General features: G+C 38.7%; 2 protein-coding genes across 2 annotated transcripts; both read right to left on the bottom strand.

Moving 5' to 3' along the window:
- Positions 1-502: 502 nt before the first annotated feature.
- LOC119731878 (ficolin-2-like) lies at positions 503-1,528 on the bottom strand. Its single transcript, XM_038205162.1, has one exon. The coding sequence runs from the start codon at positions 1,526-1,528 to the stop codon at positions 503-505; it is 1,026 nt and encodes a 341-aa protein (XP_038061090.1).
- Positions 1,529-12,409: 10,881 nt separating this feature from the next.
- Positions 12,410-13,493, bottom strand: LOC119731877 (microfibril-associated glycoprotein 4-like). Its single transcript, XM_038205161.1, has one exon. It carries the CDS (start codon positions 13,466-13,468, stop codon positions 12,410-12,412), a length of 1,059 nt encoding a protein of 352 aa, XP_038061089.1. The 5' UTR covers positions 13,469-13,493.
- Between the last annotated feature and the right edge of the window lie 3,419 nt (positions 13,494-16,912).

Below are 16,912 nucleotides of genomic sequence, written 5' to 3'. Positions count from 1 at the left end.
GATTTGAAAACCGGAAGTTGTGCTGAGAATAAAGAATTTTATCCTGTTTGATTTCTTTCGCCTCTGTTCACCTGATTTCAATATATTGTTTTGCAATTTTTGTTAAAGCCTTCTGCCCTTGGTCCCTATTTTTGAAATCATGCGACCGACGAAACAAAGATAATCTGGCCACAAATCAACCAGCTTTTCTTGTAGTCACTGACAATGTCACTAACACTTTCGTTGGGGACCGCCATCTTGAAATAACGTAAACAGAATGTGTGCTTTCATTGGTTTTAATTACAGAATGCTTTTGGCTCAACACGTAGCTCAGGTTTGCCGCACTCGGTGAGTTTTTCGCCTCGCGAGGAGAAAGAAATCAATCAGGATAGATATTTGCCTAACGGCCTCGCAACTCTGAAAATGCAAAAAAAAAATGTAGCCGCACATGGTGATGTTGAGGAAACGGCACGTATCTATCGTGCGCGGTGGGTTTTAATTTCATGTCCTCAACAAAAAGTATTCATGGTCCCATCACACGAATTTTCATCTGACAAGCTTTCAAAGAATAGAAATCGCGTTTCCAGGAGCGCCAATAGACGCCCCAACGATCACCAGCTGCGTGCTCATCTGGATAATATCGACCATTCAAGTTAGAGACCAAACAATTTTTAAACCACCAGGCTCCGTGGAAGGATTGCGCACAATTTCTCTCCCCTGCATCATTGTCACGATTCTTTGTTGAAAAGGGAAATCCTCCGTGATGCCCAAGAGAGTCACCGGTAGTGCTGTTGGCATCGTATTGGCCAATGTTCAGATTGTACTCACCCGGAGATATTTGGAAATCTGCGAACTTCGCCCATGCCGTGTTGCCCTCCCAGTCCTCTAAATCAACTCGTAGCTCCCATGCTCCTCGTGAATCGTCAGACGTCAGAGACACCAAGTTGTCATTGCCCAACCAGAACTCACCGGACAGATCACCAAACCCAGACTGGTACTCGGCCCAGTTACGGTAGAAGTCCACGCTGCCATCTTGTCGCCTCTGAAACACGATCCATCCCCCGCCGTCAGTTTCCATGTCACAGTAGACACGAAGGCTGCAACCGACAAATCTCTCTGGGTAGATTGTGTAGATACCGCTGGAACGATAACCGGCATCTAAGAGCATCTTGCAACTTCTGTAGCGATTCATAGAGCTATCAGTCAGTGAGTAGAGAGGTGTGTCCCCATCTGCATCAAAGTACACGCTCCCTTGAGTTGCATTGAAGTCTTCGGGATGCTCTCGTCTTGTGGCAAGGTTCAGCTCGCACAGTTTACTGCAGTCGTTAAAGTTAAACGACTTGCAACGTTCATCCATGCTGCATTCCCGTGCGCAGATGACACGAGAGCGCACAGTTCTGGTTGCATATGCTAACCCTTGTAGTGCGCGATTTTCTGCAGCGTACATGAGTTGTTGCCGTGTATGAAATTGGTGTCCACTGACTAAAATGACCCCTTTCAAAAGTACCATTAGATTAAAAACTTTGAGACCGGCGTACAGTTTTGCCATTGTAGAAGAATCTGATCAAGCGTGATGTTATTGAAATGTTCACAATGATTAAGTTTAGCCTCGATTTAGAGCGTCACGTAGATAAAGATAGGCCTATGTTGACAGCCGGATATGAATTATGAATCGCTTGCAAGATCAAAACGAATCCTCGAAATTACTGCATTGTCTTAATCTGTTAATCTTATGAGTTCGATGATAGGTTTCACGTCAGAACACGCAGTCCAACTTGTCCCGTACAATCAGCTTAGACCTGCTATCGTCGATCAGACCATCACTAACACTGCAGATATCAACGCGTTACCACAGCACAGCGTCTGGAATGAAACTGGCGACGTAGCGCTCCTGCTTTCCAGCAAGGATACCATTCTACGGAGATGAGAGGCAGTGATTGGTTAGTTAAATGAATATTAATAAACAGCTTGCACTGGATTGGTTATTATCACTTACCAATGTCATGTGGACCTGAAATGAAATCTTAGAGAAATACACGTGTAGCTCCGCCCAGGATGACGTAAAGATTGGATTGGCCAATGGACCCATTTCCAAGGGACGATGCTGACTCTCAAGAGATTCTCTCTCGCCAAGATTCAAGCACGCTCAAAAGTAACAATCCCCCCATACGCGTAGCCAGCGGGGGGTAAGGGGGGTATTTACCCCCCTCCCATATATTTTGTAAAGACTGCCTTTTTCAATTCAACTGCCCTTTTTTCCAATGGGCTTACCCCCCCCCCCCAATAATTTGTAAAGAGTGCCTTTTTTTACAAAGTGCCCTTTTTTCTGAACAATTGCCCTTTTCAAAAAAGAAATGGTGCCCTTTTTGTGTCATCTGCCGTTTTGGGTGCCTTTTTCAGAATTTTGCACATATATCGCCCTGAAAAGCACCATTAATTTGCCCTTTGCGTGCATAATTTTTCGGTTTTGAACAGCGCCCCCATCGACAGATGGCACCCCCCTCCCCACCCCGCTTGTTGATTTTACGGAGGCCAAGTGTCCGGAGAGAAAAAGCTGCCTACATTTCACCACGGATGTGCAAGTGCCCTTTTCAAAAATAATTACCCCCCCTCCCAATAAAATGACCGCTCTACGATTATGTACTTCGTCTTCTTTACATTTATCTACCGATTTGGTGGAGGCATTAATTTTATCATTGTGAGAGGGGTAGTTGTGTTGTTAAGGGGTAGTTTTCCATCTCGAGAAGGTGCACAATTTTGTAAATGCGAGAGAGGTACTTGTGTTTTTGAGGGGCAGTTTTGCATTACAAGAGAGGAAACAGTTTTATGTGTGGTGCAATCACAATGTTTTTATACCTGTGCGTTTGATGGGCAGTTTTGTTTTCATCTGGAGAGGGCACATTTATAACTGCGAGAGCGGCATTTTTGATGGCCTGGGAAAATGGGGCGGGGGGGGTACTTGCCCCTGCCCCCCCCCCCCCCAATTCCGCCGCCCTCACACTTGCAAACGACGCAATATTGATAGATGAAACGTAATTTCTGTTCATTCGGAAAGCGGCTCATTATGAAAAAAGGGTGAAACAGGCTTAATGGTTTCATTTTATTCGTGTAAATTATATTCTTCAATTATGGTATTGAGATGCTCGTAACAATCTTACAAAAGCCTTTTCCGAGGATAGTTTTCTTAAGAAATCAATAAACCAAAATAATAGCAATTTCATAATTTGGGCACTTTAATTTTTCTATTGAAGGGGTCAAGAAGCGCGCCACCAAGGGTTGAACTTTCAGGTTCTATTGTCAGTTACTTTGGAAATACTTAGAGACAGTTTGACTGTACTGAAATATTAACAGGTGTTTTTTTTTTCAGAACCACACATTCTACAAGCAAATACTCAGGCACACTTGTACCACAGATTCTATAAGTATCAAACATCAGAAAGTTTAAATACATTTGTTGTTACTGCTTCAGTCATTCTTAGGACAAATATTGAATTTCTGGTCTTAAAAGCAAAGAAAAGCAAATCATGTTGTCGCGCTGATTAAACTTGGAGGCCTATGTGAAACCCAAAACTCATAACTAATGCGCCAAACAGATAAAAGCCAGGTTGAGTTGTGTTAAATATGTATTTGTTGTTTTTGATCTCACGAAAGTAAAACATTAAAATGACCTTCACAATGGGGTACATTTAGCAGTATTGTTGATGTGCCTGGAATGGACTTTTTTACACGCCGCTCACTGCCATTCTTTGTAGTCATACACGTACGTACTAATCATAAAAATGATCACCATTCGGTGTATATACACCTTGACAACAATATGATATACTGTCATGACAACAATATCGGCAAACTAGCTGAATTATTCAGTCACCTTTGCAACTCTCACACAAGAGGTAATTTCGTTTGAAGTATCTGTTAAATAATCTATTATTCCGCTCGTGCGCAAGTTATTATAGGGTTTAGTACACAATGGGAGAAAATCAACCTATTGTTGTTCAAAATCAATTAACATTTGCCACAGAAGGCCAAACCGGTAATTAATGGTTTTGTTCTTCTGTGTGTTTTCGCAAAGCTAGGTACTGCATAATACATGGTAGTGGCTCGTTTTGTTTTGAATGAAAGGCAGCACCGGTGAAGCATTTTAAAGATGAATAAAATGTGTCCTTGCTCATCATGCCGGTTCCAGCCTGTGACATCCCGTGTTGGCATTTGACCAATTTCATAACAGAACTCTTGGTATTAGTACGATCATAACAAATTCCTCAAAGTTCCTGTACCCCATTTCCGCTAAAAATTGTTGCCTATAATGGTCGTTTTCATTAATGGACTTCAAAAGGTATTATACTTGATGTCAAAGGACTAGTTTATAGACAATTCAAGTCAACGCCAATGTTCAAAATAATTTGATTGCAGTAACAAATACTAGATTTGCACTCGCGTACGAGACAAGCTCATTCCACTTTGAAAATAATCATGTTATGATTTTAAATGAATGGGTCAACCGCTTTAACAAAAGTACCAGCGGATGTATAGACAGTGGACATTAGCTATCAATGATTGTTTGACTCATTTCTTCTTACGTATTACGTAATAGGCAATTAAGCATACGTTAACTGAGAGAAAGGAAACATGGGATTCCCAGAGTCTAGAAAACACTCCACTGGAGGAAAAACCTCAGTGTCGTTGGAAGGTAAATTAGTCGTTTTTCACATAATAAAGTGCGCTGCAATCATTTAACCTATAAATTCGAGGCTTACACACAAAGAAATAAGGCCGTTCTGGCGTCAGTTTTGTCTTCTTTTCAGAAGACATATGTGTTACGATGAAAAGAAGACAATAATGAAAATGGTTTCATCGATCATCCTTCCATTGCGAAGCTCACGAGTGCTTGACAAGTAAAGAATAGTAGCAAGCACTAATAGGTGTCATTTGTTATGAAGACTGCAAACTGCACAATTTGTCGTTATGTACAGCAAATTACAAAAATAATTCATTAAAGTAAAGGAGGCTTATGGCAATTGAACGTCTGGCTAATATGTTGGGAAATAACAGGTAACCAACGCTCATTGAGCTCGACACATCATTTTCAATTTTTATTTTCCTGAAAAGTACTTATCATCTTCCACAGAAGATCATATACTAACAATGAGTCCTCAAAGTGGCGTTCACCGCTTTTATTGTTTTAAATCACCTATATTTGTTATTAGCATGAATTTCAATCATGGTATAAAGAAATTACACGTGTAAGAAAACAAATTGTTTCATTGGAAACCACTAGTGAAATTCTTTCAAAATGCTCAAAAGATGAGAAAAACTGAAATTCAAAAAAAATTATATTAAACAAACAAATGAAACAAACATTAATACAAAAATAAAAATTAAAGTAAACAAAACAAAAGGGTTGCCGTGTCTCGTTAATGACAAACATTATATATACTTTGCAAGAACAATCACTTGAATATAGTGAAAGCAGGACTTTTAACCTAGACTATTTCATTTAGGTTATTCTATTTCCATTTGGGGTCCACTTTTTCCAATCCAAACAACAACAATTAGTTCGAAGTTGTGTTTACTGACAACTTGAGTGGCAAATTGTAAAGGTAACTGGAACAGGACAGAAAAATGCCACAATTTCGACAATAAATGTATAAAATAAACCTTCTGTCGTCAATTTAGTAGGCCTACGTTTCTGAAGTTTGTTTATTTAGTGTGCTTTTTACCTTCTTTTTGTAAGAACATTGAATTTAACCGTCCAGTTCCAGAATGCAGTATGCACGTTTTGCCAGTCAGTTCTATCAACGCAAAGCTTAATCATCCCATTTCGTTTCTGCGTTTTATAATTACTAGTAATTGTGCATTTTCAAGAATAACAAATGACACATACTTTACGCGAGCGAACAATCGGTTGTTTTTTTATCGGCCTTGCACGATTTCCTTACACTTGTAAACAACACATTTTTGAGAGCTGTTCTTTTTGCAAAAAGGGTGAAGCGGTTTAATGTTTTTATTCAGTTGTGTTAATTATACTTCAATTCAAATATTACAGATCATAGTTTTGCTGGTTAAACCTCACCTTGTTACGAAAATTGACTCAGATGACAATCTAGAACCCCTAGACCTTGGTCATGGACCAGCTTTATTGTAGTCTAGTTTTGTTTGTATAGATAAAACAATCGATAAATTGCCTTAAATGCAATATATGACTTCAATAACCCAATACTCAATTTCATGGTCAGGTGACCAATTATACTGCTGGATGGGAATTCAATGGAACTTTTTTTAAACTTTTTTTGCACAAATGTCTTTGTTTTGTGGTTCAAAAACCATTAATGACACTGACATAAGACTTCACAAGTGCCAATTTTGGTTTTAAAAATTCAAATTTTGGGTCACAAAACCACATAAAAATGATTTTGCTCCAAACGTTGCTACAGTGCTCTCTAGCGGAAACGTACAATGCCAAAAGTAGTTTCATGAATTAAAAATGAAGACATTCTGCCAAAAATACTGTTTTTACCAAATATGAGGCAAAAATATAGTGAAGCACCATATTACGTTACCCCTTGCCAACATTGCTGGAATTTAGGATGGGTGTCCCCCTCCTAATTTGGGAAACAACCCAAAATACTTGGTCTTGATAGGCTTAACGGATTCAACAATCAGACGAGTGTCAACATTAGATTGTCACGAATATCAGAAACAATCCAAAACTGAGAGCAAGGATACATGGGATTCCCAGAGTCTAGAAAACACTCCACTGGAGGAAAAACTTCAGTGTCGTTGGAGGGTAAATTAGTCGTTTTTCAATGGCACATAATAAAGTGCGCTGCTATCATTTAATCTATAAATTCGAGGCATACACACAAAGAAATACGGCCATTCTGGCGTCTGCTTTGTCTTCTTTTCAGAAGACATAATGTGTTACGATGAAAAGAAGACAATAATGAAAATGGTTCCATCAATCACCCTTCCATTGCGAAGCTCATAAGTGCTTGACAAGTAAAGAATAGTAGCAAGCGCTAATGGGTGTCATTTGTTATGAAGACTGCAAACTGCACAATATGTCGTTGTGTTCAGCAAATTACACAAAAATAATTCATTAAAGTAAAGGAGGCTGATGGCAATTGAACGTTTGGCTAATATGTTGGGAAATAACAGGTAACCAACGCTCATTGAGCTCGACACATCATTCTCATTTTTAATCTTTAATTTTTATGAGATATGAATTGAAAGTATGAAATGTAAGTTCATACAGGATTATCTTTAGTGTTACGTCCTTAAACATACTCTTATTATATCATTTGGCCCAGTCTTATTACTATTATGATGTCCATTACAACATTGACATTTTGAATCCCTGGTGATGTGACATCAGCAACCTGAGGATAGATGGTATTAATACGTCCACTTTAATATATTATCCATATTTTCATATGGTGTTTTTACGTCATAATGAACATATTACATCCTCTCCGAGCTAAATTAGCATTCACTTCCACCTGACTGATGACGTCATCGAACCAGAAACAAACTTGTACGTGTACACAAAATGTTAATTGATGTGTATGATACCTTTAATACAGGATGAATGTTTTTCCAAATCAAATTCACTGTGTGTAACATATCTTGATCCTTTGTTCCGTCATAAAGATATTCATAACTCTATTGGGCAGTGTCGAATGAAGTACATGTATGCCCGACCACCCTGCGTTTGTATCTCAACAAACGCGAACTTGTAGTTTGCAATTGTTTTTTTTCCAAAGAATGTGTAGTAAACATGGCAAAAATGCAAGTTATTGTGATCACTATAAGTGACTATGATCCCTTAGAGTGATTTCAGAGTCTCAGACTCCATTTCTTCATATAAAGTTTACTGTAGAAACTTCACCATTTTGAGTTTTCCCTTAAGTCAACATACTTTACCCGCGCTTGGAATAGAGTCTAAAAGTAAAAGGTCACATAGCTTCCGGAATCCTCGCGCGGTCTATCAATGGGTTGCCCTTTTCTTGCCATATTTTTTTTGACCTCCACAGAATTGTTTCATATTTTGTATCCGATGCACGAGTACACTGAGATGCACTAGTCTACGTGTACTTGTAGAAGTCGACCTAACTAAACTCGTGAGGCCATTTCATTTCCAAACAGGACTAAATGTCGGATTAGAAGTGTTCAATTCAAATGCAGTGTTTTGTAATACAATGGCATGGATCTTTGAAACCTAGACTACGGGTGAATGACCGAAGGCTCAATATCGAAACCGCCCGCTGATTGGTCAAAATCCAGAGGTCAAAGAGGTTGGATGTCTTGCATTGTACATGTTGTACATGTATGCTGCCATAAATAGATTGGATGATTGTGCGCTGTCCCCCTAATAAATGGATGCAATTGTTCTCGGTAACGTGTACACTGTGTGCCGCCCTCTATAGATTGGATGTGCGCTGCTCCCTTGAATGGATAGGATGGTCCTCGGAATACGGTATACATTGTTTGTCGCCCTCTATAGATTGGATGTCTACTGTTCCCCTGAATGGATAGAATTGTTCTCGGTAACGTGTATATTGTGTTCCGCCCTCTATAGATTGGATGTGCTCTGTTCCTCTCGTCATCATGCAATCAAAGGGTGCGTTCGTTTAGCTAACCCGGGTCGAAACGGGTATAAAGGCAGACGGGTCAGCCATGACAGCCGGGCTAATCGAACGCTCAACCTAGGGTCATCACAATCCTCACGTGATGCCCGTAGCCGCGGCCGTAGCCACTGACAAAACGCCCGTTTCGGATTGGGCCTTAGTTTGAGATTTACTGAATTTTAGTCAATTGCAAAACTCAAAAAAATAGGGCTGAAATTAAAGCCTCCAAAGTCGCAATTTCCTTAATTACCTTGCATGTCGTACTTCTACCAGTGATTCTGCTCCTCCACGAGCAGAGTCTCATGATGTGTTGGCTGACCTTGCTGAAGACCGGCAATGACGTCAGAGCTAACCGAACGGCATGGGGCTCACCCGTGTGGACCCAGATGAGCTATTTAACAAACGCAACCAGTCAGTGAGACTCTGCGGTTCATGTTTTAATAGAACAATAGAAATAGACAGCGGCGTGCAGTAGACAGCGGCATGGCCAGCGTTCCCACCACCGGGGGGGGGGGGGGGGGGGGGGGCTAGAATGTTGAAATGGTAGAGGGCGCCAAATCATCTTTATATGGAGGCGTCATTCAAAGCGGACATTAGTGGACAATAGGTGGCGCTCTTCATTAAGTACGATCGCGGAACGTCAAACAGGGGAACTCGTGAAAAATAGAGACGCTGTGAAAATGGAAAAGCAAATGTTCGTACCACAGCGGAATACCGACCGAAGTATGGAGGGGGGGGGGGGAGAACTACAGGCCGCTGTTCAAATGTGAAAAGCGAGGTGGGGGTTGGAGGAGGGATTGAATGTCATTTCACTCTAGGGGGCGCTCTTTCCGCAATTTTATTAATTTGCTTCTTTCTATAATTATATCATCAGTCTCCAAGATGAGAAAGAGTGTGTTTAGCATCGATGTAAAAACCTCGACTTCTTTCGTCTTCTGGTATCATAAAAGAAAATTACAACTGAAGTAGCATTTTTGTAGAGGGCGTAATAGCTATTGTGGTCCCTCTTGATTCGCCGATTTACTGAATACTATATTCTGCGAGAGTATCAATGCCACTTCCTGTAGACGAAGTTGTAGATTTAAGTGTAGACATATTATATTTTGAAGTATAGCACTAGTATCCCTACAGCTGCTTACCACTTATAGGCCTACTACTAGAATCACATTCTTGCAAACAAAACTCTTTCAAAAAACTGGAAAAACTGATCAATCATGGATAGGTTCTTGTCACTCGGTTTATTCAACGTCATAGGTCATTCGAACCGTATTTTTGCTAGTGCGCAATATACAAGCAAAATAACAAACAGCAAACTGAGTGATAAGAATCAATAATTGATTGCTTCTTGTCACTCAGGTTATTCCTTGTCATATGTCATTATTTACATTATGCAATGTACAGGCAAAATAGCAGAATAAACACATTTAGATCCAACCACGTTATTGCAGTTTTCTGCTCTGTGTATCTTTTGTATTTCTAGAAAACAAGTGGCATTTGAAAAACCGGGAATTGTTCAGAGCTACATCAATATTTAAAAGCAGTCAATTCTACCACGCACTAAGTGGGAGCCTTGCAGGAGCGAGTGTTTGACACAAATTTTGTAGCAATTTGTCTGTCAGAAGAAGAGACCAGCACAGCGTAACTGATGGAGGTATGCCCAATCCCAGCTAAGGGCTTTGCTCACCCCTTCCTCTCAGAGAAGGCAAATTTATTCGGTTACGACATTCCAAAATCACCAATGTTGTTCTAGCGACGTGGTTCCAGTTAGTGTTTTTTATATACAGATAAGCACAAGTGTTCTTCACGTAAGAAATAAATTATATTGTTATATTTACGAATGTCTTCATCTTCTCTTCTATTTACCCCTTCGACATTATAGAAAAGTGAAAGTGGGTTCAGGGGCTGTTTATGATAATTGTTTAAAAACAGATACCACTGCCGTTACCAAGCAAGAACTACAGTAGTATAGCAAAGTGACAGATTGTGTCGTGGTGCGGTTTCCAGAGTTAAAAAACAGGGTGTGGAAGGGGACAGTTTGACATGATCACAAACATATGTCAATGGCGTAGTATCCGAAGCTGAGGGGGTTTTATCCCACTCCAAATATTTTCTCAAGAGTGTCGTTTTTGCCAAGAGGTTTTTTTTCGGTTATGCACGTCGGCACTATTGAAGAGCGCCAGCTAAATTGTCCAAGATAGGAAGATTGTGTACCATGCATGTGTTTTATAATAACTGCCAATCATCTATAAATTAATTTTCTAACAACGCCTCTTATGAAAGAACTACTTTGGTGTCAATCTTTAAATGTGTTAAGTTTATCTAGTTTTATCGTCAAGGTCCACCTTATCTGGTTCTATTACATTGACACTGCAATTGTTTTAGGTCTTCGAAATATATTGTGCATTCTTTTCAAGCCATCATACTTTTCTTTTAAAAGGCTAGTCGGCTGTACATTCCTTGATAAACCTTTCTTAACGGTCATTTTTGACACATGCCTTGAATAAATTTCACTGAATTTGAACATGGGCAGAACTGCAATCCAAAGCTCTCAAATTACATGCCCGAGTTATGTGATTTGCTGCCCACTTTTCACTCATGGACAAAGATACAATGAAATATTTTGATTTTTTTTCTTTTGGCCATTTTAGCCTTTTTCATGTGCTTTGGATGAAAGTTTGCAAGACCGAATGAGCGAGGTTTGAAATTGGACGAGAAAACCTCATATTAACCAAAGTAGAGAGTGCATGTATGCCTTAAAAACTGGACATATTCAGTTTCAGATCAACTAAAGGCATTGCCTAATTCCTTTTGAAATTCTTCTTTTCATGTGACTAATTACATGTTAATTGCATGACGACGAAACCCTTAATTTTAAACTGTCTCGAATAAGAATTTCTGTAAGGCAAAGTTAACGGTCCTAGTGACTAAATAGATTGCAAAAACAGACCAGAAAGCTTTAATATTTCAAGGAGGCATAAGCAAATTCTTTGAAAATAAAAATAGACATAAACATTTCTTTGCACCATGCTCGGTGTAGAGTCAGCAAAATATGCCTTGGATAAATAGATTATATAACAGTTTCATCCGAACAAAATGCTCAAGCTTTCTGTTCACTGCATGTTACCCTGCAAAAAGTGGGGGGAAAATATTATTACGTTGGCATTTGTTCAATATTAATGAACGTTTCACAAAAATAATACCAAGACATTCTCTATGGGTCGGGGTAGTCTATTTCTCTTTATACTACATTTCATACCGTTATATTTGTTTGTGTTATTATGGGTAAAATCGTCACCTTTTTCACGAAGAGCCACATATAAGGACTTTGAAGAAAAAGTCTATTGGAGATAATCGCAAAAGAAGTTTCTTTTATTTCCAAACTGTAAAAAAATACCACTTTGTGCAGTAGTAAAACCATTATATGATTCTATGAAAGCTGAATTTGAACGTGATCCCAGTAATTATAATTAATACAGTGGTTAATTACTGAAAAATAATTAGCAAAGATATTTTGCTTACAAGTACATGTCAAAATGGTTAAGTACAATGCTTCAAAGCAAAAAAGTGAAAAAATCGAAATCGAAATCGAAAACATTGTATTTTTTTAAATAATTATGTGGCTCTTCGTGAAAATGGTGACGAAATATTGGCTGCATCTTCTGTTTCCCATTGTGTTTGAATTGAAAAAAGGTTTTATATTCAAAACTATCTCATTCGACTTAAGACTAACTGGGTTCACATTCCATTGGTAAAAAAAAATTATAGTTTATTTGCAAGTGCCGTATTTGCAAGGTATCAGAGGTTTATGGTCTCAATTTACGCATTTTCATGCTGCATGTTTTCAGAGAATAATAATACCCTTTCCATGTCTCCCATTGCACTCCAATGCTATATTGGACACTCCCAAATTGGTGATATGGACCATTCAAGTGAGAGAGAAAACAATGATTAAACCACCAGGCTCCTGTGTAGGTTTGTGCACAATTTGATGAACCCAAATCATCATTGTCACGATCCTTTGTTGAGAAGGGCAGTCCTCTGTGATACCCAAAGTGACTTCTGTGATACCCAAGAGAGTCACCGGCAGTACTGTTTGTATCGTATTGACCGATGATCAGATTGTACTCACCCGGGGATATTTGGAAATCTGAGTACTTTGCGCATGCCGTGTTGTTCTCCCAGTCCTCTAAATCAAATCGTAGCTCCCATGTTCCACGTGAATCATTAGACGTCAGAGTCACCAAGTTGTCATTGCCCAACCAGAACTCACTGGACAGGTCACCAAAGCCAGACTGGTACTCGGTCCAGTTACGGTAGAAGTCCACACTGCCATCTTGTCGCCTCTGAAACACGATCCATCCTCCGCCGTCAGTTTCCATGTCACAGTAGACACGAAGACTGCCATTACCGAATCCCTCTGGGTAGATTGTGTAGGTACCGCTTGAACGATAACCGACATCTAAGAGCATCTTGCAACTTTTGTAGCGATTCAAGGAGCTATCAGTCAGTGAGTAGAGAGGTGTGTCCTCATCTGTATCAAAGTACACACTCCCTTGAGTTGCATTGAAGTCTTCGGGATGCTCTCGTCTTGTGGCAAGGTTCAACTCGCACATTTTACTGCAGTCGTTAAAGTTAAACGACTTGCAACGTTCATCCATGCTGCATTCCCGTCCGCAGATGACACGAGATCGCACGGTTTTGGTTGCATATGCAAACCCTTGTAGTTTAAGATTGTCAGCAGCATACAATGTATGTTTCCGGGTGTAAGATGAAGTTCCCAATCCGGAGACAATCAAGATAGTACCTTGGAATACCAATGACACTACGTAAAATAACTCGAAAACAAAGTTGTGTTTCGCCATTTTGCATCTGAGACTTCTTAACACCACAACGTAGATGACGCGAATGGTATCGTTGATAGCTGGTGATGGAATTTGGTATTGCATAGAAAGAAATGGGTAGAGGCAGACGATGTGTAAGTCACTGATTGGTCTACAGGGGGTAATACGTCATTCCCTGTTATTGGTCAGTTTTCCCGCCAGTAACAAACCGTAGCATTTGATTGGCTAACTGTTGTGATGCAGGAGTGATAAGAGTAGTCTTCTTGCTTTGTAAGATAAGGTAACACGTTACGTAGCATTAAATTCTTATTTGGTTTAGTTGCTGGTCACCGTATTTGAAGTCGGTCCTGTAATAATAAAGATGCAGCCTTTGATATCAATTACACGCTCTCTGATTCTATGTTCAATATTTAATAAGAAAGCCCTTTTGGATTCCACCAACCATCACTTAATGAAGACGCCTTGAATTTCGGCAGCATTCTTAATTAAGAAGTAGTACCGATGATAACAAGCCGACCTCCTACAATAGATATTTTTGTCCCTCGATTTAATAAGAATAGGTTAGACTGGGGAGTATTGCTGTTTGCGATAGTTACTATGACTACACTCTTCGGCTGTAGACATTACGAAATTACTTCTTCGATGCCAAGGTATACAGCTAGCCTGCTGACTGGCGCTGTATGCCATAATGCGGTACTGGTATTAAAAATAGCAGCACTCTTAAACTGTAGTATACTAAATGTCATAACCGAAGAGGAAAGTTGGTTGGTGAATTATAACCAAATTTACAGTTTCGTTGCTATCAAGAGGAATCCAGATCCGAGTTCTGTTTATTTATTAAAAACAAATATTGTTTTGTTGATACCCAGTGAAAAACAATAGTGATATTTTTAGAACAATCACCGTCATTTCAATTGAGCAAGGCCTCATTAAATCTTTGGAATTATTAATTTATTTACGGGCAACAGTGTACCCTATCACGTATACAGCGAATTTGGACAAATAGGTTTGTTTGCCTTTGTTTTGTAATCAATGGTGCTCGGTCATCTGTGAGTGAATAGGTACACGAACTAATATTTAAGATGAAACCTCTTTGACATTGTACAATTTCCTAGCGTGTACACGTGAGCCCATTGTTTTTGGACTACCTTTATTTTGATACACCCTGCATGTAGATGGAAGGGTAGATATACTTGTATTGAGGCATAGCCTCAGCGTGTCACAGCTGCTTCACACAGTACTAGAATCGAACTCTTAAAAAAAACCGAAAACTTTTAATAAATCGGTAAAAATCAATCATGGATTGGTTCTCGTCACTCGGTTTATTCAACGTCATAGGTCATTCGAACCTGTTTTCTTTGTGCCGCAATATACAAGCTAGACAAGAATTATTGATAAGAATGAATAACACTGAGTTTGGTTCTTATCGCTCAGGTCATTCAATGCCTTAGGTCAATATTAATTTTATATAATGCAGTAACTATACAAGCAGAAAAGCAAAATGTCACATTGAGATCCACCCCAAATGGTCTATATATAGGTCGGGCTACCTTGTTTTATACTCCAAACAAGTCGTCGTCGTTTAAGGTAAATATTGAGATAATTCATTTTTCTTCAAATTAAAGGTTTTTCTGTTCAAATTCGCAACTTGTTCATTCATTCAGGAAGAATGTTCATTCCATTTCTGAGAGGTGTCAGGGATTTGAGTATGAATACGGTTTCTAATTAGCAGGTAGAGCTTTCAATTCCATAAATGTTATGAAATAAGCTTGTCTTTAAAGTTTTCTTGCAAGCAAATCTCATTGTGTTAGTTGGTTTTGGAATTAGCACGAAATAGAAGAACTTGATACAAGTATTCATTCAAGGGCAATGACATTATGGTTCAACGTCATGTGGAAATTGCATTATGCTAAACGTCAATCGCATTGGCTTTAAAATATATCAGTTTCGTTGAAACATATCGTGGTTTTATTTAAAGAAATGGCTGTGATTTTTAATATCTCTTTTTGAGGTTCCAATTCATCGAAATGATCACACCTCTTATGAAAGAACCACTTTGGTGTCAATCTATAAATGTGTTAAGTTTATCTAGTTTTTTCGTGTTTTATAAGTGTCCACCGTATATGTTTCTATTACATTGACACTTTCCAATAGTTTAAGGTCTACGAAATGTGTTGTGCATTCTTTTCAAGCCATCTTACTTTTCTTATAAAAGGCTAGTCGGCTGTACATTCCTTGATAAACCTTTCTTAACGGTCATTTTTGACACATGCCTTGAACAAATTTCACTGAATTTGAACATGGGCGGAACTGCAATCCAAAGCTCTCAAATTACATGCCCGAGTTATGTGATTTGCTGCCGACTTTTCACTCATGGACAAAGATACAATGAAATATTTTGATTTTTTGGGGGGCCATTTTAGCATTTTTCATGTGCTTTGGATGAAAGTTTGCAAGACCGAATGAGCGAGGTTTGAAATTGGACGAGAAAACCTCATATTAACCAAAAAAGAGAGTGCATGTATGCCTTAAAAACTGGACACATTCAGTTTCAGATCAACTAGCATTGCTTTTTTCCTTTTGAACTTCCACTTTTCATGTAACTTATTACATGTTAATTGCATGACGTCAAAACCATTAATTTTAAACTCTCTCGTTTAAGAATTACTGTAAGGCAAAGTAAGCGGTCATAGTGAGTAACTAGATTGCAAAAGCAGACCAAAAAGCTTTAATATTTCAAGGAGGCATAAGTGAATTCTTTGACAATAAAGATAGACCAAAAAAATCTCTTTGCACTATGCTCGGTGTCAGAAATTCATCGTACTAAATTAGAGTCAGCAAAATATGAATTGGAAAAATAGATTTAAAATATAACAGTTTCATCCGAAACAAAATGCCCAAGCTTTCTGTTCACTGCATGCTACCCTGCAAAAAGTGAGGAAAAAAATATTATACGTTGGCATTTGTTCAATATTAATGAACGTTTCACAAAAATAATACCAAGACATTCTCTATGGGTCGGGGTAGTCTATTTCTCTGAATACTACATTTCATACCTTTATATTTGTTTGTGTTATTATGGGTAAAATCGTCACCTTTTTCACGAAGAGCCACATATAAGGATTTTGAAGAAAAAGTCTATTGGAGATAATCGCAAAAGAGGTTTCTTTTATTTCAAAACTGTAAAAAAAATACCACTTTGCAACAACTTTGTGCAGTAGTAAAACCATTATATGATTCTATGAAAGCTGAATTTGAACGTGATCCCAGTATTTATAATTAATACAGTAGTTAATTTGTGAAAAATAATTAGCAAAGATATTTTGCTTACAGAAACATGTCAAAATGGTTAAGTACAATGTTTCAAAGCAAAAAAAGTGAAAAAATCTCATTCGACTTAAGACTCATTGGGGTCACATTCCATTGGTAAAAAAAAACCATTATAGTTTATTTGCAAGTGCCGTG

This window comes from Patiria miniata, unplaced genomic scaffold (genome assembly GCF_015706575.1).
Source record: "Patiria miniata isolate m_02_andy unplaced genomic scaffold, ASM1570657v1 HiC_scaffold_24, whole genome shotgun sequence".
NCBI lineage: Eukaryota > Metazoa > Echinodermata > Asteroidea > Valvatida > Asterinidae > Patiria > Patiria miniata.
The sequence above is the reverse complement of the archived record's forward strand: the minus strand, read 5'-3'. Positions and strand labels throughout refer to the sequence as shown.

Excerpts from the sequence above, each read along its gene's own strand:
- LOC119731878 (XM_038205162.1), bottom strand. The coding sequence starts at position 1,528 with ATGGCAAAACTGTACGCCGGTCTCAAAGTTTTTAATCTAATGGTACTT.
- LOC119731877 (XM_038205161.1), bottom strand. The coding sequence starts at position 13,468 with ATGGCGAAACACAACTTTGTTTTCGAGTTATTTTACGTAGTGTCATTG.